The 27216-nt window shown below is 45.4% G+C and overlaps 2 protein-coding genes across 2 annotated transcripts; one reads left to right on the plus strand and one right to left on the minus strand.

The window, feature by feature from the left end:
* Positions 1-1958: 1958 nt before the first annotated feature.
* Positions 1959-10850, minus strand: znf281b (zinc finger protein 281b). The gene is made up of 7 exons (XM_084455977.1): positions 10743-10850; positions 8083-8582; positions 7687-7800; positions 5005-5122; positions 4468-4551; positions 3910-4028; positions 1959-3707 (listed from the first exon to the last, which is right to left on the minus strand). Exons 2-7 carry the CDS (start codon positions 8521-8523, stop codon positions 2001-2003), a joined length of 2583 nt encoding a protein of 860 aa, XP_084312103.1. The 5' UTR covers positions 8524-8582; positions 10743-10850; the 3' UTR covers positions 1959-2000.
* Positions 10851-12598: 1748 nt separating this feature from the next.
* On the plus strand, positions 12599-26380 carry LOC311323728 (G protein-activated inward rectifier potassium channel 1-like; the record flags this gene model as incomplete). The annotated part of the gene is made up of 3 exons (XM_084456026.1): positions 12599-13267; positions 18373-18589; positions 25716-26380. 3 exons carry the CDS (start codon positions 12599-12601, stop codon positions 26378-26380), a joined length of 1551 nt encoding a protein of 516 aa, XP_084312152.1.
* Between the last annotated feature and the right edge of the window lie 836 nt (positions 26381-27216).

The following is a 27216-nucleotide window of genomic DNA, read 5'->3' on the forward strand; positions in this document are numbered from 1 at the left end:
AGTTCTATGACGCATCTAGAATGCAACACTGCTTGGTGTGAATGATTAACAGACAAAAATAATAATAATACATTTGCATTTCAATGACTCAATTGCTCTCTATAACTGTAAACACAAGCAGTGTTACATGATACAATATGTTTAACCTATACTACAAATATTTCCACTACATACATGAAACGTGTGTCCCTGCTTTCTTACGCTTCAAAGTGATATGAGGTATATTTAGGTCAATCCTTTTTTTCTTCTCTCCATCTCTCTCTTTCTTTAAAAGCATAGTGTGTTTCAGGGTGAAGTGGCCAGTCAGTCCATTTGTGTTTCCTGTGATCTGAGCAGCTTCAAAGTCTCTTGGCTGTGGAGCTAACAAACATTAGAAGGGGAGGGGGCACACAGGAAATGAATTAAATTAAATATCAACCCTGGCTGCTGGGACAGAATGGCTTTAGCCCTGGAAGACAAAGAAGGCCATTGTTTTTTTTCTTGCAAGATTCAGGGACTGCATTTTGAAGCCCAGGCCATAACTTCAAGCTTGTATCAAGGAAGCGATTTTCTGCATTATTCCTGATTCTCTGGGCTAGAAACCGATTTAGGTCCAGTGAAGTATTTCTGTTGTTGCATCGGAAAAAAATAAATTAGAAAGTTTGTTGCATCCAGCAGTCAAATTCAACTGTGGGATTAAAACGCAGGGTTCCAGCATCTGCCCCCTTTTGAAAGAACTTGAATACAAAGAGGTACTTTCAGAAAATTGTGTAACAAAAGTTATGGAAAATCATTATGATTTTACAACAATTCAGCCCCCCCCCCCCCCCCCCCACCCCACCCCACCCCAAATGCCCACAGTCATGCCTGTACACACCTGTTTAAGACTCCGGATAAAAAATAACTCCATCATCCCCATCCCATCCCTGTTCACAGTTTTCTCCTGATATAAAATAATTGGTGCATCTGTAACTGTATTGGTTGTTTTTGTTTTCTATGACGATTTGTAAAAAAAAAAAAAAAAGTGCTTGTTTTGATTCCATTGACAAGTAAAGGGAACTAGGGGTGGAGTAGAAAAAAGGTGGAGAAGTAGCACAAGGTAATGATAAAATAGTAGAAGGCCGAGGGCCCATTGGATTCACTGTAAGACACGTGCTCACGCTGAGGTAGGCCCTGGGAGGACTGCTTTGACGTGAGTCAGTCGTGACAGCGCACAGTGGGACGCCAGGACAGCACAGGCTTCACAGAACTCTGGATAGAAAGAGACGGACTCGGGTTCAAACCTCTTTCAGTCCAGGTCCCACTGTACGTGCCATGAGTCTGGTCGAAAGATCCGTGTCTGTGTGTGTTTTACGTTTTCACATTTACACAGGAGTACCGTAATCTCTACACGTAGTGGAAAAGCCTTGTCAACATAACGGAACAGGAAGATCATTAACTTAAGTCGTCTTTGAGGAGTAAGAAAGAAACTAAACTGTAGTCTCCAAGTACACCTGTTAAAAGTGTCCTAATTGCATGTCATAGTACAAAATCCCCTTATTACACAATTTTGCCTATTTCCTGAGTTATACGATTCTTGTAACAGACAATATATACTTTTTTGCCATTTGAATTCTGGGGCTTTCCCTGCCACAAACTTCATTATTACTGAAATTATCAACATCATTCATTATTACTTTACAAGAGTGATGATTGGAACACAAGGTTTCACAGAAAAAAAAAATAATTAAGCCAGTTCATCGTTATCCCTAATTCTGGTTTAAATTACATTTAAATCTACGTTTACGTTCATATACCAACTACACTAACAAAATAAAAAGACTAAATACAGATTAAAAAAGAGAATATTACAAAATTGCATTTGAAGCCTTGAAAGACCTTCCCTGGTAGAGTTTTATATCAACTTAATGGCAGTGTTTAAAAAATAAAAAAAACTCGCTACATGAACAAAATGAAGAGAGTTATAGGGACACGAACAATATTAAAATAACACCCGGCACGTAGTTCACCTGCTCAAACCCTTACCTGAAACTTTGGCTTGTGGGGGTTTTCGATCCTGTACTAACTGTCTCACTGACATCAGCTAACAAACTGGTAAACCCTGAGAATTCTGACACGGGGGTCCGTATTCGGTGGTCGACCTCCGCCCCCGAGTCCGAGCCGTAGCTCAGGGGGGTGCGGCGGCCCGACTTGAACTGGGAGCCGAAGGCCTGGGCGAAGTTCTCCATCTGGTAAGGCGCCCGCAGGTCTGCCCCCTTGGGCCCCCCCCCGCCCAACGGGACCAGGTCTTGGGGAGGAGCCAGCGGGAAGCCGGAGCCGTTGTTGGCGGCGGCGTCACCTCCTCCCCCGTTGCTCCCGCCGCTCTTGCCCTGCTGCTCCTTCGGGGCCCCGGGGGCCGTCAGCTCCTGCGGCGGGAGGGCGGGGTAGCCCGGGGAGTGCTGCTTCTCCAGCTGCTCCGTCAGCTCCTGCGAGGGGGTGAGCTGCTGGTGGGCGGCGGCCTCCAGGCTGCTGAGGTGGTAGCTGGGCTGGGGGGGCGAGCCCACCAGCATGCCGTAGTGACTCTTGGAGGAGGACGACGAGGACGAGGAGTTGGGCAGCGGGGAGGAGACAGCCGGCGGGTAGCTGCACTCCAGCGGCGACGTGGTGTAGACGTGCTTGTCCGAGAAGAGGGGCCCCGTGGGGCTGGAGCTGCTGGACAGCAGGGTGGGGAAGGGTCCGCTGGGCCCCAGGCTGGGGAAGGGCCCGCTGTGGCTGGTGCGCTCCAGGGCCTGCAGCAGGAACTTGGAGTACTCGCTCATCACCACCGTCTTGTCCCCGCCGCCGGGCGAGTCGTCCTCCAGCTCGGGGGTGACGGGGGCGGCGGGCTGGAGGTCCACGTGGTGCGGGTGGTCGGAGAGGTCGAAGGTCACGTCGTCGTGGTCGTGGTGGTGGTGGTGGTGGTGGTGCGCCCCGTCCGGCTTGTGGCTGTAGTGGTCTAGCAGGCTCTGGAGCACCTCGTCGGGGATGCCCGACTTGTCGTGCTTGATGTCGAGCGGCGAGGGGTCGAGCATGGCCAGGGTGGGCTCAGGCCCCAGCGAGCCCTGGATCACGCCGCCGCTGTGGCCCGCCATGTGGATGGAGCTGGCCCCGTAGTCATGGTTGGCCGCCTGGAGGTAGCGTCGCTTCTTCACAAACTGCATGGCGTCGTCGTAGTTGCTGCTGGTGGTGGGGGCAGGGCCTTGTTTGGCGCCTCCGCCGGGGCCGTGGAGGAGCCCCATGCCGTCTAGGACCGAGCCCCCCATGTGGTCCATGGCGCCGGGCTTCTGGGACAGTTTCGGCCCGTGGAGGGAGGAGGAAGAGGACCCCGCTCCGTCCTCCATGGACAGGAGGCCCTTGTCGAGACCCTTGCGGCCCGCCTTCTTGAAGACCAGCTTGGGGGTGCGGCCCTGCGCGCCGGAGCCCGAGGGGTGGTGGTCCATGCCGTAGTCCGCCAGGCCCAGGCTGCGGGCCATCTCCGCGGAGGAAGCGGCGGCGGCGGCCTTCTTCCTCTTGCGTTCGCCGCCTTCAGCTGCATTTTTGGACTTGCCCCTCTTGCGTCCTGAAGTGGCCGGCGCGTTTCCCTGAGTGAGTGAGTAGCTGCCCTGACCCCCCTCCCCCTCGCCCAGCTCCAGCAGGTCCGAGTCCGGGATCTTCATGGTTTCTCCACAGGTCCGCTTGTGCTTCAATAACCGGTCTGTTCTCGAGAAAAACTGCACACAGGAAGGACGTACGATGACGTTGAGATGTATGAGGTCAGAGGCAGAGAGAGGGATGTATATGAGGTCAGAGGCAGAGAACAGTTTACTATGCAAAGATTCTCCACTATGTTGCTCTCTAGTGTTTAACAATAGTGTTTAACGCACAATATTGGCATCATGGTCACAATATCGGCATCATGGAATTACAATGTACCTGTTGGCAGGTATCGCATCGATATGGCTTCTCTCCACTGTGGGTCCTCTTGTGGCGTTCCATGTGGTACTTCTGAATGAAGCGCATGTTGCACTGGTCACAGCTGAAGGGCTTCTCTCCTGCAGACAGGAAACAGTACTGACGTGAAGCAGAGCTTCCTGTGCCGCTGCTGAATCAAAGAAATCTAGCGAACGGCCATTTTGCTGAGGTGAAGGTAAAAAGACATGCCGACACTCTAGTGAACATAGGCGTAGATGTGTATTACAATTGGCCAACAGCAAAGTGGTTCTAATGTAGGATTCTACACTGTTGGAATAGGCTACTCGCTCAAATAAAAGATGGCTTAAACAATTACAGTAAAATTAATGTTTACATAGGGTTAGGAATTTGTGTTAAATTTATAATCAATTTCAGAAAGTTAGATTTTCATCAGTGTCTGCCTTTTAAGTCTACCTAGCCAAATTAATTCCCCACTGCGCTGTAGGACTGATGCAGTTGAGACTTTATACAATACCATGGCAACATTACAACAGAATAACCAAAAGCACTGGAACTCACCACTGTGGATCTTCTCGTGTCGCTGGAGCAGGTACTTCTGAATGAAGCTCATATTACACTGACTACACCTGAAAGGCCTCTCACCTGTGCGATCAAAAATACAATCACCCACTCTTCATGTTAATTAATGAACACACGGGTGTCATTCAAAAATAAAACGGTTTAAATTTGTTTTTGCCAAAGAAAAAAATGGAGTATGAAATGTCAAACTCAGATTAAACATGTCAAAACTCTTCATGAAACATGTCAAACTCAGATTAAACATGTCGAAACTCTTCATGAAACATGTCAAACTCAGATTAAACATGTCGAAACTCTTCATGAAACATGTCAAACTCAGATTAAACATGTCGAAACTCTTCATGAAACATGTCAAACTCAGATTAAACATGTCGAAACTCTTCATGAAACATGTCAAACTCAGATTAAACATGTCAAAACTCTTCATGAAACATGTCAAACTCTGATTAAGCGTCAACCGTCCGATCAAAGGTGAGTCATGGCTTGCGTCGCCCTGAAGCACCAAGAGTCTCTCACCTGTGTGGATGAGGACGTGGCGGCGGAGGTGGTAGGAGCTGCGGAAGGCGGCGCTGCAGTGCTCACAGATGTGGGGCTTAGAGCTGGGAGACAGGCCGGCCCCGTCCAGCAGCATGGCCTGGGGGCAGGAGAGGGGCAGATTGGGCTGAAGACATTACACGTCTACGTCTGGTTAACATCACTATTAGAACCATGTATAACATGCCATTAAATGACTTATACACTATTTAATCGTCAGAAAATGCACTGGTCTGTCTTGCAGTGGAGATCTAGAGGTTAACATGCTACACTACAGAGTAGACTGCCTACACCTGTGTGGGTTATTAAACTATTGGGGTTCCTACTCTTTTTCTAGAGATCATTTTACAGGACCTTTTCACTGTTGATCTAGCTGGTATGACAGACAGGGATTGCGCCATATACCATGTTCCTCTTGCAGAACTTACACTATGTCAGTGGCACTCTGCCACAAGGGCTGCACATCTGCTAGTCCCCCTAGTCAGTGCCTGAACTGGGGGTCAACTCATCCCTAGTCAGTGCCTGAACTGGGGGTCAACTCATCCCTAGTCAGTGCCTGAACTGGGGGTCTACTCATCCCTAGTCAGTGCCTGAACTGGGTGTCTACTCATCCCTAGTCAGTGCCTGAACTGGGGGTCTACTCATCCCTAGTCAGTGCCTGAACTGGGGGTCTACTCATCCCTAGTCAGTGCCTGAACTGGGGGTCTACTCATCCCTAGTCAGTGCCTGAACTGAGGGTCTACTCATCCCTAGTCAGTGCCTGAACTGAGGGTCTACTCATCCCTAGTCAGTCCCTGAACTAGGGGTCAACTCAACTCATTCTTGAGCTCACACTGCCTTCCTGACATTGTCACTCAGTCCTACAATTAGACAAGTTATTTCTTGCCTTGGTTTAATGCTGTTTTAATATTGTTATTATATATTTTTTTAATAGTATTCTGTCATCAACATAAGAGTTGCCTACAATTTTGCATAATGACAAATCTAGACTGAACAGCAGTTTGATAGGATTACTAATGGCCAATGTCTTATCAGTTCATAGCACCAGACTTAACACCTATACTAGTAGGAATATTAAGTGCAGGCTAATCACACCCACTGTGAGCTACTGCTCCAAAAGTTAAACATGTCATGTTGTGGTCCATTTTACCCTAACAATGCCGCATTGTGTTTGAAGAGACAATGCTAGCGAAGTAAAACAAAAGTACCATTAGTCAGTATTTAGCCGGGGTTTGACTCATACAGTTGGGCTCCCATTCATTGTTTTGACCCCTGCATCCCATTCATTATTATCCAACTCTCGCAACAATGCCCAACATTGAACTGCAACTGAACCAAACATGCCAACTAATTTAACATGATTTAACCGTTTAGAACATAAACAGTTAGATTATTCAGAGTTTCAGACACTTAAAGGTGCAGTATCCAGTTTGTGATTTCCTGTTAGACTTTTAGGATTTTTTTTTTGAAAAATGCAACCAACAAAATCCCCACCCCTCCCTTCAGGCCTCCGTCCAAAGCCACTCCTTCAAACTGGGGGGAAACAAATGACTGACACCCGCTAGGCAGGTAGGTAGGTTGACAGGTAGGTAAGACATCCAATCATTTCAAGTTGTCAACTCAAAATGACTGGACGCACTTATTACAGTCCTGCGACTTCCACAGATTGATTTCATTTTAGTGTCCTCACTTCATTTATTGATTGCTGTCGGGGTGTAATGATAAAAAAAAATTAAATGACAAGTGCTTCTGAGCCAAACCGCATACTGCACCCAACCTGCATGCGCTACCATGTGACGTGCGCTACCATGTGACGTGTTCACAGCGTTTCCGCAACATCACAGAGAGATCAGGCGATTCAAAATACTCTCGTCCATAAACTACATCAACTTTGATGGTCCTGAGCCTAACTTCTAATGGAGCCTAGTACAGCTGAACCTGAGATTCTAACATCACAGATCCCAAAAGTCCTGTCAACTTAAAGGGTGTAAAAAAAAACTGGTCAACTTAAAGGGTGTAAAAAACTGGTCAACTTAAAGGGTGTAAAAAAAAACTGAAGTAGCCGTCAAATGTAACATTTTACTTTAATGTGAAAAAATGACTAGCACAAAACGCAAGTATAGTTGGTTATTTCATTGCAATTTCAATGCCTTTCCAATTGCTATAGAGGGTATCTGTTTATTTATTCTGAGTCTAAACAAAATAAATATATTTTGTAAATTTGGTGTATTTTGACGTCACTTTCAGAGTTACGAACATTTCAGAGATTCGAATGCCCCTCTGATACGTTCAGATCTCTGAGGTTCTACTGTAGTTCATTCTCAGATAGCAAATAGGAGAATGATTTAACAGAACAAGATTTTCCAGGACATTTGACCTTCTCTCATTTCACCTTTTTTTCCATGACTGGAAAATAGGTCAACAGTGGGAACCCTGAATATGCATTGTGAAGTAAAGAGATGATCAGAGTGACAAATGTTATATTTCCCCTTTTCTGAAACGGTGGGGAAACCGCCTGCCAAACGATTCGCAACGATGTGGACACAATCTGTGTGCGTTTTGTACGCCTGGGAAAAAGAGGGCCCTGCTACTTGGTGTAATCTGGTCTGTGGGAAAAAGAGGGCCCTGCTTCTTGGTGTAATATGGTCTGTGGTTCTACGGTACCTTGGCAGCTTCTCCTCGTTTTCTTCTGGCCTTGCCCCCCTGTCCGTCCCCGTTGCTCTTGCGTCCCCGTCTCCCTGAGGACTCTCTTGGCTCTTTTCCTGGTCTTACAGACATCTGAGGACACAGACACACGTTAAACTGAATGAAGGACGGTAAAAGGAAAATGGCATGAAAATGTAACTTAGGACAGCCAAAGTTAAAGGCACAAAGGTGTCGTGCATGAATGCAAAACTATGAAAAATGTCTCGGAAATGGCATGGCATAAGAGACTCTTAATTACAGGGCCTTGTACTGGTGTCGATATCAGCCGCGGGGCTGTCCACACTAAGAACTACAACACACAAACAACAACCATGAACTACCAACACCCACACGCGCCCTGTGCATCCCCCTCACCGGCTCTCCCAGGCTCCTCACGTTGCTGAGGCTCAGGTCGTGCAGGAGCATGTTCTGGTGGTTGTGGTGGTGGTTGCCGAAGGACATGTCCAGAAGCTCGTGGCCCTTCCCCGCGCTCCCTCCCCCGCACAAGCCCCCGCCGCCGCCGCCCCCTCCGGCCCCGTACAGCGGCAGGCGGTAGTCCAGCTCGCTCATCCTCTCCTGCTTGATGCCCATGCTGTGGAGGTAGCCGCCGGGGGCGCCGTGGCCGGGGGGTGAGTCCCGCTCCTTCTTCAGGATCATCTCCTGGGACATGTCGCCCATGACCGTGTGGGAGGCCAGACGGGTGAAGCTGGTGACGGGTGGCAAGTGGCTGAGCACCAGCATGCCCGGGGAGAAGTTGGGGTCCATGCCCCCGTTGCGCATAAACTCGTTGCCTAGCTTGTCTTGGATAATACTCATGGTGGTTTCGCTAGTTCAGGGGCAGGCCGATAAACTAGATGGGGCTGCAGGGGGATATTCTGAAAGAGAAGAGAGAGAGGGGGGAGGGAGAGAGAGAGAGAGAGAGAGAGAGAGAGAGAGAGAGAGAGAGAGAGAGAATGATTAACCTTTATCAAAATGTGAAAACAGGATGGAACCACCTTCCCTCCATGCTAATTTTTCATGTCACCTTGAAAAACTAGAGGTATTTTACTAAGACCACTGTTATGACGCACAAACAAAAAGTTAAATGGCAAGCAGCATACAAAACGCATGCTAGAATATGGCTAGCAAGGAGCACCTGGCAGCATGACTACTACACACAACCATTTGTGATTGGATAGCTACTCTAGCTAAATTAGCATAGACAACAATGACGTTATGTCACGCTCTCTGCACATTACTTGATAATAACTGGCCAATATCCGGATGGAGGCTAGCCTCCGTCCTCTGGCATGTTTTTCTGAACCCTTCAACCTCTCCTTGATCAATTTATGATTGGCTCATTTATGTCAGGCAAAGCAGATGACCACAGAGGCTCTTCCCTTAAATGCTCGTGTAGGCCAAACATTAGCATTGCAGGCGCTGCCTCAGTCCACTAAAAAGCATGCAAAATGTTATCTTGATTTTGACGTGCTGCTCCTTCTGCTAAGATGAAAATGAATAAAATAAAGAACAGACATAATTGGCTATACATTATTCGTATTTTCTTTTATTTTCCTACATAAAGGTTCTGGGGAGGCACTTTGTGCTGCTGTGGATTGTCGTTAGTTTTGTGGCTATATTCGTCTAAAGTCTCAAAATGACCTGATAACCAGTTAACTCTGGAAAAGATAGAATGCCGCTAGCGTGGTGTAATCCTAAATAAAGATATCACAATCTAAGCACCATTGAAATATATACAAATCACGTGTTGGATTGGGGCAAAGCACCTATTTGTACTGCATGCATGGTCCAAAAGGAAAGTGCTTGTAGGAAAGTTAACATGTTATGTGGCTAACACTGTTCTGTGTTTGCAATCCATTGGTTATTACCCAGTTCACGTTAATAGGCATGTGGCAGGGAGGTCGAACTATCAAATTAAACGCTTCGATGAACTCATCTCAAACAAACCATAATTCACCAGTATTCACAAGTACTATGACGACTCGAGTGGCGCAGGCCAGCTGCCAGGAAGGTCTCTGGAGGAAATGTAAAGCTGTTTATTCTAATCGACCATTTGGCTGGTTGGTGTTAATGTTACACTGAGGGTTCAGTGGAAAGCGGTTGAGCTTTTGTGATGCATAGCTACCATTTGCTAGCAGCTAGCAGGCTACAAAGAAACAGTAGCTAGCTAGACTAGCTAGCCTACAAAGAAACAGGGCAGCTGGTATAGCTAACGATAGCCAGCAATCCATATTTCATGAACTTATCTAGTGCTAGCTAGCTAACACATCCTCACTTCACAGTTGGAAAGCAGGAACTAGTTATATATGTCAAGCCATTCGACATATCAAAACGGGTCATTTGAAGATGGAGCATTAAGATGGAGCAGCTGACTAACATTACTAGCTAGTTAGCTAACGTTAGCTACAATTCGACATACGCTTAAAACGTGCTAACTAGGTATACGGCTATATTCTTTTATGAGTCGGCTTTTTAAAATAGGTTATCGTTAGTTAGCTAGATAATGAAAACGATATATACCCAAACCATTTATGCGAGGAGCACATTTAAATGGCCAACTAACGTTAGCAAACCGGGCAATGAAATGGGATTGATCCCCGTTACAGGAGACCAGGCTAGCTATAGCAGGCTAGCAGGCTAGCTAGCGCGCTCTATTTATGAGATCGCTTTCTATTGTTAGCTAACGTAACCTCAAAATAATACCAACTTCGTTTAACAAAATATCCTAAACGTGTTTTGGATACGCGTCCATTTTAGATCACATCATGCAATCTGATAATGCCCCCGTGAACACATATCTGTATTTATTGTAATCAAGCTGCCACGGCGAAAGCTAGCACGCTAGCTAGCCTAGCTAAGCTAACCCAGCTGGGGCTGAAGCCTGGCATTGTGGCCCACAAGACAGAAACAATGATGCTGGCTCCGAGTGCATCCCTCGCCTGCTGGGTCGGATTTGCTCGATATTTCCAGCGAGTATATCTCGACATACTTAAACAATTATTCCGAAATGAAGGTCAATTTAATTCCCCACTTACCTACACATGACCGCGGTTGGCGTTAATGGTTCGTATTTTGTTCCCTAATTCGCTCCTCGGAGGTTTTATTGCCAAAACATTGTTCTCTTGCGGCCGCTGCTTTCTTCCATCTTGTCCCAGCGCGGGGTATTGTGGGTGTAGTGGACGGGTCGTGAGAGGAGACAGGAGAGAGGACGGGTCGTGAGAGGAGACAGGAGACACACTGTAGGCTATGTAGGGGTGACCGCAGGTGACGGGCTTCCACAGCCAAGACGCAGGCTCTCACGTAGACATTATTATAGGATAGATGATGACTTCGCCTCAGGTTCACCCAGAAGGTTTTGACTTATTCTAAACAAATGTAACATTTGAGAAGGAGTCATAGCTTGACAGCCTACTCCGTCCGAAGAGAGAATGTCACGAATTGCATTAGAATAACGACTTTATGTGAGTTTATAGTCCGTTTGAGTAGGGTAGCCTACTAGTAGGCCTACAGTAGCCTAAAAAACATAATAATTTATAATATTCCTAATGTTCTTGAGCTACTTCAGTTTCTTTGGATGGCCACCAGAGAAAAACGTGGATCTAATGTCCAATTTGCCAGACTCTTGGGGACCGATATTGGGCCCAATTTGCCAGACTCAAGAAAGGGTAATAACCTAATAATAGGCTAATAATAATTGTTATAACAATAACACTATTAATAGGCAAATACACACGTAGCCTATATACATTTCCTTTCGTACATGCCTATTTATTTATTTATTTGTAAATATGTTTTCATTCCAACGAGAAACTTATTTCGCATTTACTTTTGTAATTCTATTTGCTAAACTATTACTATACAAATTAAATGAATAACCAAAATGTGTTTTTGTATTCCTTTGCTCATGTTTATTGTAGGCTATATTTTTATTTAGGCCTATTCATTCGTTTCTTTAGTGTATGGATGTGTGCATTCCTTTATTATTACGCCACGTTTGGTCTTTATATAGGCTATAAATACAGAATTAAATATCTGAACTGTTGAGCAGGCTGTGCAGTTGATTGATTCTCTATTGCATCCGGCCTCAAACTTAATTGTCAGAAAGTTTTGGTGTACTTCTACAGCGGCGTCACTAGAGGGAACTAAATAACTAGGCCTATTAAATAACTTGTCCTTAGAAATAAACATTTGATCACATTCATTTGCTCAGATTGGTCTCTGCATTATAGGCTAGGCCTATATTTAATGCAAATATCTTTTTTTGCAGTTGCTAAGCTAAAAGTGAAAAGGAAACCAGTTAGACTATAAAATATCTCTTGCATTCCCCGCACACAGAGTTATTGGAGCACACATGCCTGCTACTGCAATCTACTAGGCTATGTAATCTCATTAACTTACTCTACCCCATAGCTTGCCTGATTGGATAGAATAAGAAGCGAACTCCCTAGCCCTCCTCTTGAGGTAGGCTATCTGCCATCCAGTGCCGCAGTTTTGCTCAAGTCTTTCATCTGACTATAGGCTATTTGAACGGGTGCTCAGCCAGAACCCGTATTGCGAGCTCTGTACGCTTCTGCTGTGCACGGGAAATAAAAAAGGATATTTTTCTGGTCTGTAACGCATTGGATCTCGGCAGATCCACAATGTAAAGAGTGGGCTTTTTTAGGTGGAAGACCATGAAAGCTCGGCACCAAAAGTTAACCAAGGTGGCATGAATGGTCCAACTGTGTGCGTCATTTGGGACTGTACCTAGTTCACGGATCGATCGCTACTTATCGTTTCTCACTTTCAAGATCTGGAAACATCGTATGGAGTGCATGCAAAAGTAATTGCATCCGTTTTAGCGGTGTCAACCTTGCGTAAAGGACTATTTGGTTAGGCGCAATTGCCCAGTATGTCTACGATACGCAGGAAATTTGGCGATGACTATCAGGTGGTGAACACCAGCCGGGGCATGACTTTCTCAGCGCCTGTGAGGAGAAAACGCCAGCGGTTTGTGGAGAAGAACGGCCGCTGCAACGTCCAGCATGGTAACCTTGGCGGGGAAACCAGCAGATACATTTCCGACCTTTTCACCACGCTGGTTGACCTAAAGTGGCGATGGAATCTATTAATATTTATTTTAACCTACACGGTCGCATGGTTGGTTATGGCCTCTATGTGGTGGATAATCGCATATATCCGTGGTGACATAAACAACCACGGCCACGACTCGTCCTACACCCCTTGCGTCGCAAACGTTTACAACTTTCCCTCCGCGTTTTTGTTCTTCATTGAAACGGAGGCAACTATCGGGTATGGGTACCGCTACATCACGGAAAAGTGTCCAGAAGGCATTATTCTTTTTCTCTTTCAATCGCTGCTCGGGTCTATCGTGGATGCGTTTCTTATTGGCTGCATGTTTATTAAGATGTCCCAGCCGAAGAAACGCGCAGAGACGCTCATGTTCAGCCAGGATGCAGTCATCTCGCAGCGGGACGGGAAGTTGTGCCTAATGTTCCGAGTGGGGAACTTGAGGAACAGCCACATGGTATCGGCCCAGATCAGATGCAAACTCATCAAGGTAAAATGTTGAGGCAGTTGGAAGTATTTTCCCCTCGTTTTACACTATTTAATCAATATGTCGAGGGTAAGCTATAAATTGCAGACAACTGCATACCGCCTAATGCGGGGCACAATGTACTAGGCCTATGTGATTTAATCAGTAGACATTAGTAAGTAGTAGCCATAGGCTACAGGATGCGTGCTGAAGAAAAGATGATATGCCCCATCCCTAATAGGCTAGATAGCACCACACTTGCACAATAAAGGGTATCTCTCTCTACCCCCCTCCCCTTCTCTCTCTCTCTTACACACACACATTCGATCACACTCCCTATACTGTAATTTCTGTCACCAGTTTGCTGAGACAGACAACAGATACAGTGGCGGTCAGCACTATAAGTTAACTCCACTATTCTCTGGTCAGCAGTGTTCAATGACCTGTGTATCTCACGTCAAGCCCCTTAGTCACTGACTAGATGGATGGTCCCATACGGGACTGTCGTCAGGAGAAACCACTCATCGATTTGAGGTTCAACTGAACTCATTGTGCTCTGATTTAATGCAATGAAGATAGCACGGTTTCTTTAGGGGGTGACATCATTACTGAAAGTGTTGTCAAATTTAGCAGAAAACAACTCACTCCAGCAAAAATAAAGTTACAAAACCCGCAGAAGATGCTTTAACTCAACCACAAAGAGAAAGAAGGCCTATGCGTGTGCGCTGTATCCACCGATCACCTCTGTCGGACTGTAGGCTACACTGATGACAGGAATTGTTCAAAGCTGAAAGTTAGAGATGCTAATTATGCTGCTACCAATTTTTTATTGTATACTGTGCAATGTCAGTTAATGTTGTCAAGTTTGTCACTTTTACCTATACTTCCAGTCCATATGGCCTATTACTTGTCTAAGAAAATTATCAATATGCTACCAATTCGCAAGAGACACACTGTGGATACCGGCACTGACCAAAATTAACCCTGTTTAAACACCTGCAGTGTTTTAGTAGCCTATTATATGGCTGTGCTAGGTAGCCTACTGTACTCTGGTGAAGGTGGGAGTATTCAGGAGATAGTACAGTATACCTCAAGGTCACAGTCATGCTGGTTGCCAGAACAACCGACAGGAGAAAGTAGGCATGCTGCTGCTATGATGACAAAGCTGTGGAAACTAGTACAATGTTCACTGCAGTGTAAGAGAGGAGAAGCTCAGGAATAATGTGTCAGTTCCCCGCTCAGCCTACTCTCATGAAAAGGGGTTTAATGGTTAAGCCAATTCCATGTACTTGTTATTGTATGTGGTTCAGTAGAAGCTATGCTATGCTATATCTTACACTACACTATTTTGTAAATTACACTATGGTGTAAACCTTGGCATTGGCCTATGTTATCTCTTATTGCATTCTGTGTATATGAGCACATAAATGGCTTGAATTAGCTGGATAATTTATTGCCTTTCCACTGCAACCACAACACTGCTGGCTCAACACATTCATTTGATACTTTTTTTTGACTTGTCATCAGTTACATCCATTATATTTTTTACTTATCATCAGCTAAATAGCTTTGTTTTGTACATCAATGTGAGTCGATGAAATATGCGTCTTATTCAGGAGCGATTATGATTTAAAAAATGCGAAGAGAATTACACAGATGAAAAGATGAAAGGGAAATATGACTAATGAAGAGAGAGTGAAAAATAAAGGACAAAAGAGAGTGAGAGAGAGTGAGAGAGAGATTGACAGCTTGGAGAGTTGACACTGTTGACAGGACTCTCTCTCTCTTCAGCGGGGCGAGCGCATTGCAGAGAGTGATGGGAGGAAGTCGGGCTGACAGGCTGGCTCTGCCTCAGCGACTCTACCCCCCGCAACCGGCCACGTCTGCCAGGGTCCGGCACCAGGGCTGGGAGGAAGGGAGGAGGGGAGGGAGGGAGGGAGGGAGGGAGGGAGACGGTGATGGGAGGAGTGGTATTAGCACTAATGGTACTGTGGAGAATGACCTCATGTTGTTACACCAGCCAACATGGTGACACACCAATATGACTGAGACATGCACACACACGCACGCACACACACACACACACACACACACACACACACACACACACACACACACACACACACCGATATGACTGAGACGCGCGCACACACACACACACACACACACCGATATGACTGAGACACGTGCACACACACACACACACACCAATATGACTGAGACATACACACACACACACACCGATATGACTGAGACACACACACTATCTGTGTAGGTGAGTGTATAATTCATGCGGACCTGCTGGACGGTTCACACAGAGAGGGCAGATCCAGGTGGGCGTCCAGGAAGAGAGGCGGGCGGCGCTGTGCTCGTAAACAGGGAGGATGCCAGAGATGGTTGGTCAACATTGTCCATCTCCGCTGAGGGAGAATATGATCCGCTCACTTTATCTGTCCAGGTTAGCCTCTAGAGATAAATGTGAGCTACATTTGAGATTCAGTGCACGTACAGTAGATAGATAGATAGATAGATAGATAGTGTCATAGAAATTGTAGTCTCATCATCTCCCTCAACCTTTCACATAGCTGTGCTAATCTAATTCATGACAGGATGACCTCCAGGAGGTCAACACACCTAGACGTTGTCTACTCCAGAATAACCATCCTTTGTCCCATTTTCCCTGCAAGAATTACCGCCTTTTCTCATGTCACGTGTCTGTATTCTCGACCACTGTTGATGACGCCTGCCATTTAATATGACGTGTACAATGGGTTAGTCAATCACATCTTCGAAGCGCCATACCTGTGTATTGCTTGAATATAAGGCCGCGCAAGACCAGACTGGGGCACTTCACTTGGATAAACCACTCACGTGCGTTGTCCTGAAGTCCTTGCACTCGTATGTTTTCTCAATAAACCAGACTTAACCTGTTTGAGCGAATCTTGGCAAATCCTTTTTGACTAGATCAGTTAAAAATCTTCTACAATAGATAGATAGATACAGTATGTATCTACATACACGCTGTCATTGACAAAAGGATGCCCCCCACCTGGCCAGGTGGACGGCTAAATGAGGCAGCGACACTGTAAGTGTTCCTCCGGTAAAGAACATTAATATTCCTTAGACAGCAGGGGTACTATTAAAGATATTAATAACGTCACATATATTCAGACTGTTTATGATTTCTATCAGTGGCAGACAGTCCACGCCCCTGCAACTGAGCTTCTGGGCCAGGCTGTGATGTGGCTTCTGTGTGGATGCTGCTTTGATTTAGAATTAGGTGAATAAAGAACGCTACTGACTGTAGTTTTAAATTAACCATATTGCGGTTGGAGGAAGTTGTTTTCCTTGCCCCGAGAATAAGAAGGAAGAGAATTCTAGGTTCATGTCAAATAATCTGGGGAAGGTACTTTAGCTTTCAGATCACGTTAACTGTGTTTCTCAGTTAAAGCTGCAGTATGTAAGATTTCCCTAAGACTTTGAAACATTTCCATAATGCAGTATTCCTATGAGGCATAAGTGATTGATTGTCTTTGTAGAACAATGCTTGGCTCTGCTACACTAATTATTATACAAATTATTATGTAAATTATTTGGTGTCTGATTTTACCCTGGCAGATAGATTTTTCCCTTGCTGCTACTGTAGCCCGCAGCTTGCTTGTAGCACATAAGTTACGCACTGCAGCTTTAACTTAATGGGCCCCAAAAAAAGGTGATGGATATTTGAAAGCTATGGGTGGGAAGAGGGGGTGTTAAATCTATCCTGGGAAACCCAGCGAGGAGATCTCCACTGCTTCCCAGATTTCTCTCTTATCTCTTACAAGGCCACTCCAGAGAAACTTCTCCTGTCTCACAAGTTGGCTTTTTCAATATGGCTACCTTTGAAGAAGGTTAAGAAGAGAGTGATTGTGTATCTTTCTTCATGTCTTTCAGAACTTGCTCTCTCTTTTACTCACAAAACTTTTTAGCTGCAACCAGCAGCTCTGTAGGTTACTGTCGGCCAGTCAGTTGGTTGGTAGGTCCACAAAAGTGCAATTCTACTGTCCACAAAAGCATTGTGGCACCACAACTCTTACTAATCCACTAATTAGACAAAAGAGAAGATTCGGCCAGGTGGAAAATGCTTGTAGCCTACTCTATAGCTCGTATGTGGTTGCAGCAATTGTGAATTCATGCTTGATTTTCTCAGCTGCTTGTCCTGGTATTCTCTCTTACTATTGACCCTGCTTATTGTTTCCACTCCCTTCTCTTTCTGCCTTCATCAAACCTTCTTTTACGCATTTTCATTTTTTTTATTTCAGAATTTTTCATGTTTCTCAGGTTTCAAGATTACTAAAGAAACATGACAGGAACATATTGCATAAACATGGTACTTTCTCTACCCCTCCCATCCAGCTTCGGGTAGATGTATGCAGCATCGGTGTCTTCTTATTTAGGCAAACCAAACAACGTTGACACCAAAAAGAAAACAGCCTTTCCCTGCCAAGTCGAGGAGGGAACCATGTAATCAGATTCCTTCCTGTGAAATGTCACACCCTTGTGTCCCCGTCGATGCCACTATGAATAAGAATGACAGTCACCATCTGTGATCCTGCTAGCAGCCTAGTCTAAAGACTTTTATTAGTGAAGCATGCTATTACTGAGTTTAGTATGGGAAGGATACAGTAATACAGTACAATACAATATATTGACATGAAGGACTTATCCCCTTTCTTGATTATCAAATGAAAGTACTTAGTAGTAATAGTGTATCCCCCAACTCCAATGGATGGTACATGGATGTACTTAAATAGCACTTTTATCCAAAGCGCTTTACAATGGCCTCTCATTCAAACATTCACACACACACACATTCAAACACCAATGGCAGCAGCTGCCATGCAAGGCGCGAGCCTGCTCATTGGGAACAATTTGGGGTTCAGTGTCTTGCCCAAAATAATTCAGGAAGTCTTCATCTGATCCATTCCACTATTAAAGGTGCTATATGTAATATAGATCACTATTAAAGGTGCTCTTTGTAATATAAGCCTTATATTATCATGCACAACTGCCTGTCACATCGGTACACTTTGGTAATGAGAATCAGTAGCAGACTCATTCTCTCATGTTGGTTAATCTTGTGTTCCCAGTCTCGTCAGACCCCAGAGGGAGAGTTCTTACCTCTGGACCAATGCGAGCTGGATGTTGGTTTTGGGACGGGGGCAGACCAGCTGTTCCTCGTGTCCCCCCTTACCATCTGCCACGAGATCAACTCCAGGAGCCCGTTCTTCAACCTGTCCCAGCGCTCCCTCATAAACGAGCAGTTTGAGATCGTGGTCATCCTGGAGGGCATTGTGGAGACTACAGGTAAGAAGACTTTTTCTTTCACCTTTGTTTTCCCTGCTTCATTTTTTTTGTCGTCATCCCTCCATTGTTTTTGTTTCCAAAAGAGCAAAACACATTTTACCTGAAATATTTGACAGCATAATCTCTCTCAATCCTTGTTTTTTGATCAAATGTGTATTCATTTTCTACAACAATAAAAAAGGGGAAACTGCAGACATGCAGTCAAATTGTATATGACAATATTAAGACTGAGGAGGAACAGAGGGAAGAGAAAAAGAGAGGAGGGACAGAGAGAGGACAAGGAGAGAGAAAAAATGATAGAGAAGAAAGAGAGGACAAACAGAGAGAGGAGAGACAGATGACAAGGAGAGAGGGGAGGAACAGAGAGAAGAGGAGAGACAGAGAGAGGACAAGGAGAGAGAGGAGAGACAGATGACAAGGAGAGAGAAGAGGAACACAGAGAAGAGGAGAGACAGAGAGAGGACAAGGAGAGAGAGGAGGAACACAGAGAAGAGGAGAGACAGAGAGAGGACAAGGAGGGAGAGGAGGAACACAGAGAAGAGGAGAGACAGAGAGAGGACAAGGAGAGAGAGGAGGAACACAGAGAAGAGGAGAGACAGAGAGAGGATAAGGAGAGAGAGGAGGAACACAGAGAGGAGGAGAGACAGAGAGAGGAGGGACAGAGAGAGGACAAACAGAGAGATGTCATCCATATATTTTTCTGATGATATATAGCTTTTATGGTGCCCTGTGCAACCCCCCCCCCCCCCCCCCCAACACCTTGATAACAGAATTCATAGTTTACCCACCTCTTTTTTACCACTATACCCCTGGTCACACCCATACAGTCACACACACACACACACATACGCCAACATACAAAGAAAGCTTGTCTTCAGCAACCAAATGTAAATATAAAAACAACTTCAATCAAAAAATCCCTAAATGAAAAGCTAAACACTTAGCATCAAAAACATCTGCTGGTGCCTGAACTCTTAAATTCACACAACAGTATGCTGACAAATGTCAGCATATAACTAGACTAACAAAAACAAACAAACAAACAAAAACAAACAAAGCAGAATAAGAAAAACAAAAAACCCACCCACTTGGCCCACACCCAGGACCATAAGTACATACATTAGAGCATAGATCCATTGCATTCAGTTCAAAAGATCTTACGATCCTCCACCACTTGGGTCCAAAGCCTAATGGTTCATTCTTTTGCCCCATGAATGCATGCCGTAGACAGCGTCTATACACCACGTCTAGAAAGGTAAGTACTGTCGCAGAGCTAGTGTGTGTGGCGGTCTCCATCTGGTTGCCACCATCTTCTTGGCAGCCGTAAGCCCGGATAAAAACACACGCTCTTGAGATTGTTGTAAGTGAAGTTGAGAGAGATCATTTAATGAAAGGCTACAAATTTAGCACGGACGGGTTCAGGGCTACAGTCGCCTGCAGCGCAGCGGAAAGCAGAAAGCTTGTCTGCTACCAGCTCCCAGAACCGAGCCTCCCCCGGACATTCACAGATTATGTGGTAAAAGGTGTCAATCGCTCACTCAGGGCAAAGTGTGCATTTTGGATCAACCTTGACCTTCATAATACAATATAACCTTTGCGTCATATATTTCCTGTGATTTAAATTGAAATTAATTTGTTTGATGGTCAGGGCACCTAGATGACTGCCCTACCGTGGCCCAAACTGCCAAGCAGCCAAAATCAAATACAGTATGTAACCATAGACTTTGGTGACCAGTCCCCTTGTGCCCCAACCCCACATAATATCATATATACATAACACACTATGCTTTAATTTGTGAATCCCCCTGTCAAATCAATGATTACATTGACTAAATTGAATAGGCCTCTTGCCAATCAACAACCCATCATTATTGAAGATAGGAGAGCACAGATTCCAGGTAGATGAGACACCACAAACATGTGGTGCTGCCCTCCAAACCACAATCAGCTGAGATATAACTGGGGAACAGCACTGGTTTACAGTTGAGTTGGAGAACAACACTTCATTAAGTTCTCCTCTAGAACCTCAACTCAATTACCAAACAGCCAGAGGACGGGGGGTGAAGGCCCAGTAATATAACTTAACATTTGGGAGGGAAAGCCCCCTAGCCAATCTGTTCCTCTGCATTAAAGATAATTTGAGACAAGGACATTTTCCTCTCCCCAAAAATGTTGTAATCGCTGACTGCAGTCTATCCCCAAAACAAGGTGGAGGTGGGAGGGGCATCATTGAGCTGATAAAACTGATTCAGGGAAGCAGTTTCATTTTAATAAAAGATCCGAGATCTACGAGAGTGTGGCAGCGCAGACCACAGGTGACTTTAGACAGGGATTCTTCAAAGTTGGTCTTAGCAGTGGTCAGCAGTGATGAAAAACACCCAAATATTTAAAACGATTGACCACTGGAGTCAAATAAGGCAATGTCAAACATCTCATGGGTTCGTTCAGGGGTAGGAGAGCAGACTTTGCCCAATTTATCTTATAGCCCGATACGTTACCAAATTTTTCAAAGACAGACAATATGACAGGGATTGAGTGCTGCACATTATCAGCATAGACCAGGACGTCATCCGCATTTATACAACGGTTAGTTCTGGTTCTTGATTCTGATTGGCTGGAAGCCGTGTTAAAATTAAGCAATTGACCACGAGAGGCAGTGGGTTACAGGGGATTTTACCACAGCCACGGGGCGTTGTTAGGCCCGACACGATAGCGGAGGGCCTAAAACCCCCGTAGCTGTGGTAAAATCCCCTGTAACCCACTGTCTCGAGTGGTCAATTGCTTTTCTACAACGGTTACTACATATATATATTCACAAAAAACACTCAGTAGTAACATTCAATCATTTATTTACTGATCATTCTTATCATTTTAGTATTTACAAAATCTTCCGCGATAGGCTATAGTTCTGAATTAAATGGTTGCCATGCAACATAGGCTATCTCGCCTATTTGGGTTGCCCTTGTTCGCATAAACCATAAGGCATAATTCGGGTGGTTCACGTTTATTTGAATATTTCCAGCCATGGTTCAGTTATTAAAACAGTTCTTCAGAGCACTCGTTTTTGCTGGTAGGGGAAGTGTTGGAGTCGAACTGATGAGTACGTTTTTGTAATAGGATACGAAAAAGGCGAGGTTGCTGCGAGTGGTTGCTACGCAAAGCATAGCCTACCGCTTGATTTTATCAATGGCCTCGTATACAACGGTTACTACAGCTATTAGTGTAAAATAAACACACAGCAATGTAAACTATTAACATTTATTCAAAACGAAGCATCATTCCCTCAATTCCGCCGAGCAAAATAGTTCCCCTAACAAAAGGGTTGCCAAGCAACAACAACAACTACAATGCATTGGATCAAATGGGAGGCGCATTAATACTGATTAATAGAATGATATGCGGTCCCAGGTGTGTGTTACAAAGTATTTTAACACGGCTTCCAGTCAATCAGAATCAAGAACCAGAACTAACCGTTGTATAATACTTTATAACACACACCTGGGACCGCATATCATTCCATTTTCAGTATTAATGCGCCTCCCATTTGATCCAATGCATTGTAGGCCTATTATTGTGTTTTTTCAAAACAACTGAACATTCCATCCAATGCATCTGTTGCTTGGCAACCCTTGGTAACTATTTTGCATGGTAACTATTTTGCTCGGCGGAGTTGAGGGAATGATGCTTCGTTTTGAATAAATGTTAATATTTTACATTGCTGTGTGTTAATTTTACACTAATAGCTGTAGTAACCGTTGTATAAAAGCAATAAACCACTCAAGGCTGTGTGTTATAGTGATTTTATAACATCTAGGGGGGTTTTAGTTTTAGGTTCTAACAACGCCCCCTAGCTGTTATAATAAAGTATTATGGAACGAGAAGCAGTGGGATGTCACGGATATCGCCACAGCTAGCGGGAGTGGTTAGGCACGACGCGCAGCGGAGCTTTTACACAACGGTTGCCACATTTATCCGTCAATATTTCAAAAAGAAAGACAATACAAACTTTAAAATGTATTTTTAATGGAACTATTTGTTAATCATTTGCGGATACTTCCGCTGAAAAAGGGAACGTTGCCAGGCAACGACAATACTACAGCACATCTTTGTAAACATTGATCTGGACACTGCCACGGCTACTAATAAGAGGTGGATTGATATTAAAAGATGTGCGAACATTCCATTTTAGCGTGGGGCCATCGTGGTTATCACCATGGCTGGAATGCAAACTGACCAATAGAGACAATGGACCAGATCTACAGTATACCGTTGTATAAAATCACTATAACACACGGCCTCTTGTGGTTTATTGCTTAAATAAAGACATGTGAAGTTGGGTCCCGAATATGGTGATGGCTGTGATAGAATTACCCTGGCGTATTGTATGGGCCAGAAGTTCCAGAGACAATACAAAGAGAAGTGGACTTAGTGGGCAGCCCTGCCTGGCACCCCTGGCTACATGAAATTAGAGGAGCAAATCCTGCCCGTAAATACCATTGCAGTCGGATTGGCATACAACACCCTAACCATGTAAAGGAAGGTGGACCCTAGGCCCATAGCCTCCAATACTGACCAGAGGTACTGCCACTCCAGGCGGTCAAACGCCTTCACAGCGTCTAGTGAGAGCACCGCTGCAGGAGGGGGAAAGCCAGAAGTACATTAATTATATACAGCAACCTCCTGACATTATCTCAAGCTAGTCTAGATCTGACAAAGCCAGTCTGGTCACAATGCACAAGTCTGTGCATGAAAGGTTGGAATCGGAGCGCAAGAGTTTTTGCAAAGATTTTGATATCAGCGTTAAGGAGAGACAGAGGCCTATAATTTGCATATTCCGTCTGGTCTTTATCTTTCTTAAGTAGGAGTGAATCTTCCCCTGAAATTAATTTCCCCTGGGCAAATTAATGTTGCCCAGAAGGTCATCACATGCACTTTTGTCATAAACAACCTCTGACCTATGTAGTAGGGATGGGCATTTTCAGTTATTGTAATACTCGAGTACTCGCTGTTCTGTAGCCTACCGTAAAAATAAATCCGGGAGGTCCGTGGCCATCGATGTAGGCCTACAGTAGGCGATGTGCCCGATTAAGTAAACGTGCACGACTCTTTAGAAATTATCCCGACGTATTTCGTTATAGCGAATTTGCATATGAATAAACAACCAACAATTTAAGCCATTCAATCCAATTGCATTTATTAAAGAACAAACGTCACAGCGGACATACTGTGTTCTTCAACTTATCTTTTCCGTTCGTTTGGCGTCGCATCGTCGTGAGCTAGCCGGGCTAGCAAATGATGTGATTCGGGGTTGTTGTCCAGTCGTCTAATTCATTGTTTCGTTGTGCTTTAACCGCATGTGGTTGAGCATTGAGCTGGTTTGCTTATGATAAGCAAGTTTCACATTGCAGATTTTTCACTGCACAGTTTTCCCCTTCTTTATCAAAGTATTTCCAGACTGTACTTTTACGAGCAGCAGACATGTTGCGACTGATGTGAGTAGCCTCACGCAGATAGCCAAAAGCACAGTGCGCAGGTGCATGAATAACTAAGCTTTTTTATTTCAAAGTGAAACAATTACTCGCCATGGTTACTCGAGTACTGACATCAACAACGAGTACTCGAGTACTCGTGCCCATCCCTACTATGTAGGTCAGCAAGAAAGAATACAACTTGATCACTTGAGCTAATGGCATAGGCCCGTCGCCAGGGGGGGATCGCGGGGGTCGAACGAACCCCCCCTCACGACCAAAGGTCCAGAATTCAGGACCAAAGGTCCAGAAAAGAATTAAAGAAAAAAGATCTGTCACCCCCCTCGTCAACAACTCGCCCGACAATCAAATTAAAAACTGCGATAAGGTCCACTTAAAAATCAAAATAAAAACGAACCCCCCCTTCCACAAGGCTGGCTATGGGCCTGTGGCAGTGATGTCTGCTAAAGGCTCGTTGGCTCTAAGCCTTAACCTTGACGCAAGTAAATGGCTTGGGCTGGCTCCATTAAAGTAATAATTCTGTTCTGTTCTCTGAATTCAAAATTCTGCACGTCGTTTGAGAATAGCATGTATCTCTTTTTTAACTGTCTCACGCTGCAGTCCCACACGATCATCAAAATGACCTAATGAATCGTCAGCAAGTCTGCAAACTCCGACTCCAGCGTATGAAGTAAGGGTGGACGCGTAAAGTGTAGCATTGTTTCTGATGAAACCCTTTGTAGCATCCCAGAGTATCCTGGGGTCGTCGACTGAGCCTTTATTCATGTTAAGGACGTCTTTTCATTGAGCCGTAAACTGAGACTGAAATGATTCATTGCGGGGTAGTGTGGTGTTAAAGCGCTATCTAGAGGCCTGTGACAGCACAGCATGCAATGAAGTCAGTTGAACCATCACTTTATGGTCAGAGAGAGTAATAGGCAACAAGTTCACCTCCATAATTTTATGAAATATATCCTTAGAGGCAGAAATTAGGTCAATTTGTGAAAAACGTTGACGTCTTGCTGATAGGTGGGTGAAATCCCTAACACTGGGGTTCATAATGCGCCAAAGGTCCACAACACCGGTGCACGTAAGGCCTCTGAAGTTAGTCTCTGATCCAAGCTTTCACTCTGTCCAGATCTATCGGTGGAGTGATCCATTGCTGTATTAAAAAACACCAATTAGATTAGATTGATACTTTATTGATCCCCCCAGGGGGAGATTTGGCAATGATACGCTTAAAGCCTGTAAGGTCTACAAGAGATCTAGTTACCAGATCATAAAATGTCTTAGCAAAGACACTCGGTGTATAAATCGAAACAAGTGCAATATCCCTGCTTTCTATAAAATGTTTCGGCCCAAGTATACAATAACTCAAAGCGCAGGTTACGACGACAAATTATAGATTTATTTACCCCTTTAGATTCATTCATGGCCGAGGAATATGCGATCACCCTGTAGAATCTGTTAGAAACTCAATCCTTTTTAAATATCTATTTAGCTTTATACACGTGTCCAGCTCTCTTTCTTGGTCTCCCACACAAACACACATACTCCCTCTCTCAAACACAAACACTCTCTCTCTCTCTCTCTCTCTCTCTCTATCCATACCTCACTTCATCCCTCTCTCTCCTCCTCTGTGTTCCCCCTCATCCCAGGGATGACGTGTCAGGCGCGGACCTCCTACACGGAGGACGAGGTGCTGTGGGGCCACCGCTTCCTGCCCGTCATGTCCCTGGAGGAGGGCTTCTTCCGCGTGGACTACTCCCAGTTCCACAGCACCTTCCAGGTCCCCACGCCCCCCTGCAGCGTCAAAGAGCACGAGGAGCAGTCCGCCCCAGACGCCTCGGCTGGCCGCACCCCCGCCGTGCACGCCGCCGCCGCCGCCTCCCCCGCCCTGGGCAACGGGGGCCGGGGCGGCCGAAAGGAGCGGCTGCTTTCGGTGGACTGCGGCGTGGACCGCCACGGCGATGACCAGGCGGGGAGGCTGCCCAGCAAGCTCCAGCGCATGAGCTCCGGGAAAGAGGAGCACTTCCGGAGGGGGGCGAAGACGGGCGGGCCCCGGCCGGGGGAGAAGGCCTCCAGCATGGGGAACCTGCCTCTCAGGATCACCGGCCAGGGGGAGGACCAGCTCCAGTTGATGGCCTCGGAGGGGGGCGCCGGGGAGGCCCTGATCCATTCGGCACGTGACCTGCAGAAGCATAGACCGCCCGCCGCCCTGAAGATCATTCCTGGCCCCGCCCCAACCCAGGTCCAGATCCCTTCGGCCGGGTGTCGGCTGGACAATAATCTGCCTGCTAAACTCCGCAGAATGAACCGTTGAACCATCAACAGCAGGCGACGATGACAGGACAACCTCCGCTAAACTCTCACAGAGACAAGGGCGTATATTTGATTTGAGCTTTGGTGGGGACATAAAATGCGAGCGCGTTAAGTGCGCGAGGCGATTTTTTTTTTTTCACTATATAAAATAAAAAAGCATACATTTAAGCTACAGTCAGATCTGATTACCCTAATGGCTGGTTTTTCAACCTCCTGAACTGATGATTATGCATTTGGCCCACATGTGCACGTGCTGCATACAAATTGATAACAACTGATAGGGTTAAAAAATACTGTAACTTACCTAAACATTACATGTCTGGTTTGTGTACTAACGTTATGCATTTCAAGGTTAAAGGTTAAAGTCCCACTGATTGAATTGTCACCTGAATGTGTGAAATTTGTTCTCCGCATTTAACCCATCCCCTGGGGGAGCGGTGAGCAGCAGCGGTGCCGCACTCCGGAATCATTTGGTGATCTAACCCCCCAATTCCAACCCTTGATGCTGAGTGCCAAGCAGGGAGGCAATGGGTACCATTTTTATAGTCTTTGGTATGACCCGGCCGGGGATTGAACCCACAACCTCCCAGTCTCTGGGCGGACACTCTACCACTAGGCCACAGAGGTGGTGGGTGGGTGGGTGAGCCTCGTCATGGCTTTGCCATCGCCTTTGCAATGGTAAAAGCTGTTAATATGGGATTGTCCCGTATTGCAAAATAAAATGCACTTTCAATACTGAATCAATACGAGACTCAAGGATTTTCCCGTATTTGTGTGCACAGAGCTGTAGTGTTGACGGAGGCTCTGAGCTTTGTAGCCGCGCAACCAAATTCAACC

The sequence above is a fragment of the Borostomias antarcticus genome (assembly GCF_949987555.1).
Source record: "Borostomias antarcticus genome assembly, chromosome: 22".
In the NCBI taxonomy this organism is placed as follows: Eukaryota; Metazoa; Chordata; class Actinopteri; order Stomiiformes; family Stomiidae; genus Borostomias; species Borostomias antarcticus.

Excerpts from the sequence above, each read along its gene's own strand:
- znf281b (XM_084455977.1), bottom strand. The coding sequence starts at position 8,523 with ATGAGTATTATCCAAGACAAGCTAGGCAACGAGTTTATGCGCAACGGG. Across the intron at positions 4,552-5,004 it reads CCACGTCCTCATCCACACAG|GTGAGAGGCCTTTCAGGTGT; the intron begins GTGAGAGACTCT and ends TTGATCGCACAG. Across the intron at positions 3,708-3,909 it reads GATGCGATACCTGCCAACAG|TTTTTCTCGAGAACAGACCG; the intron begins GTACATTGTAAT and ends TCCTGTGTGCAG.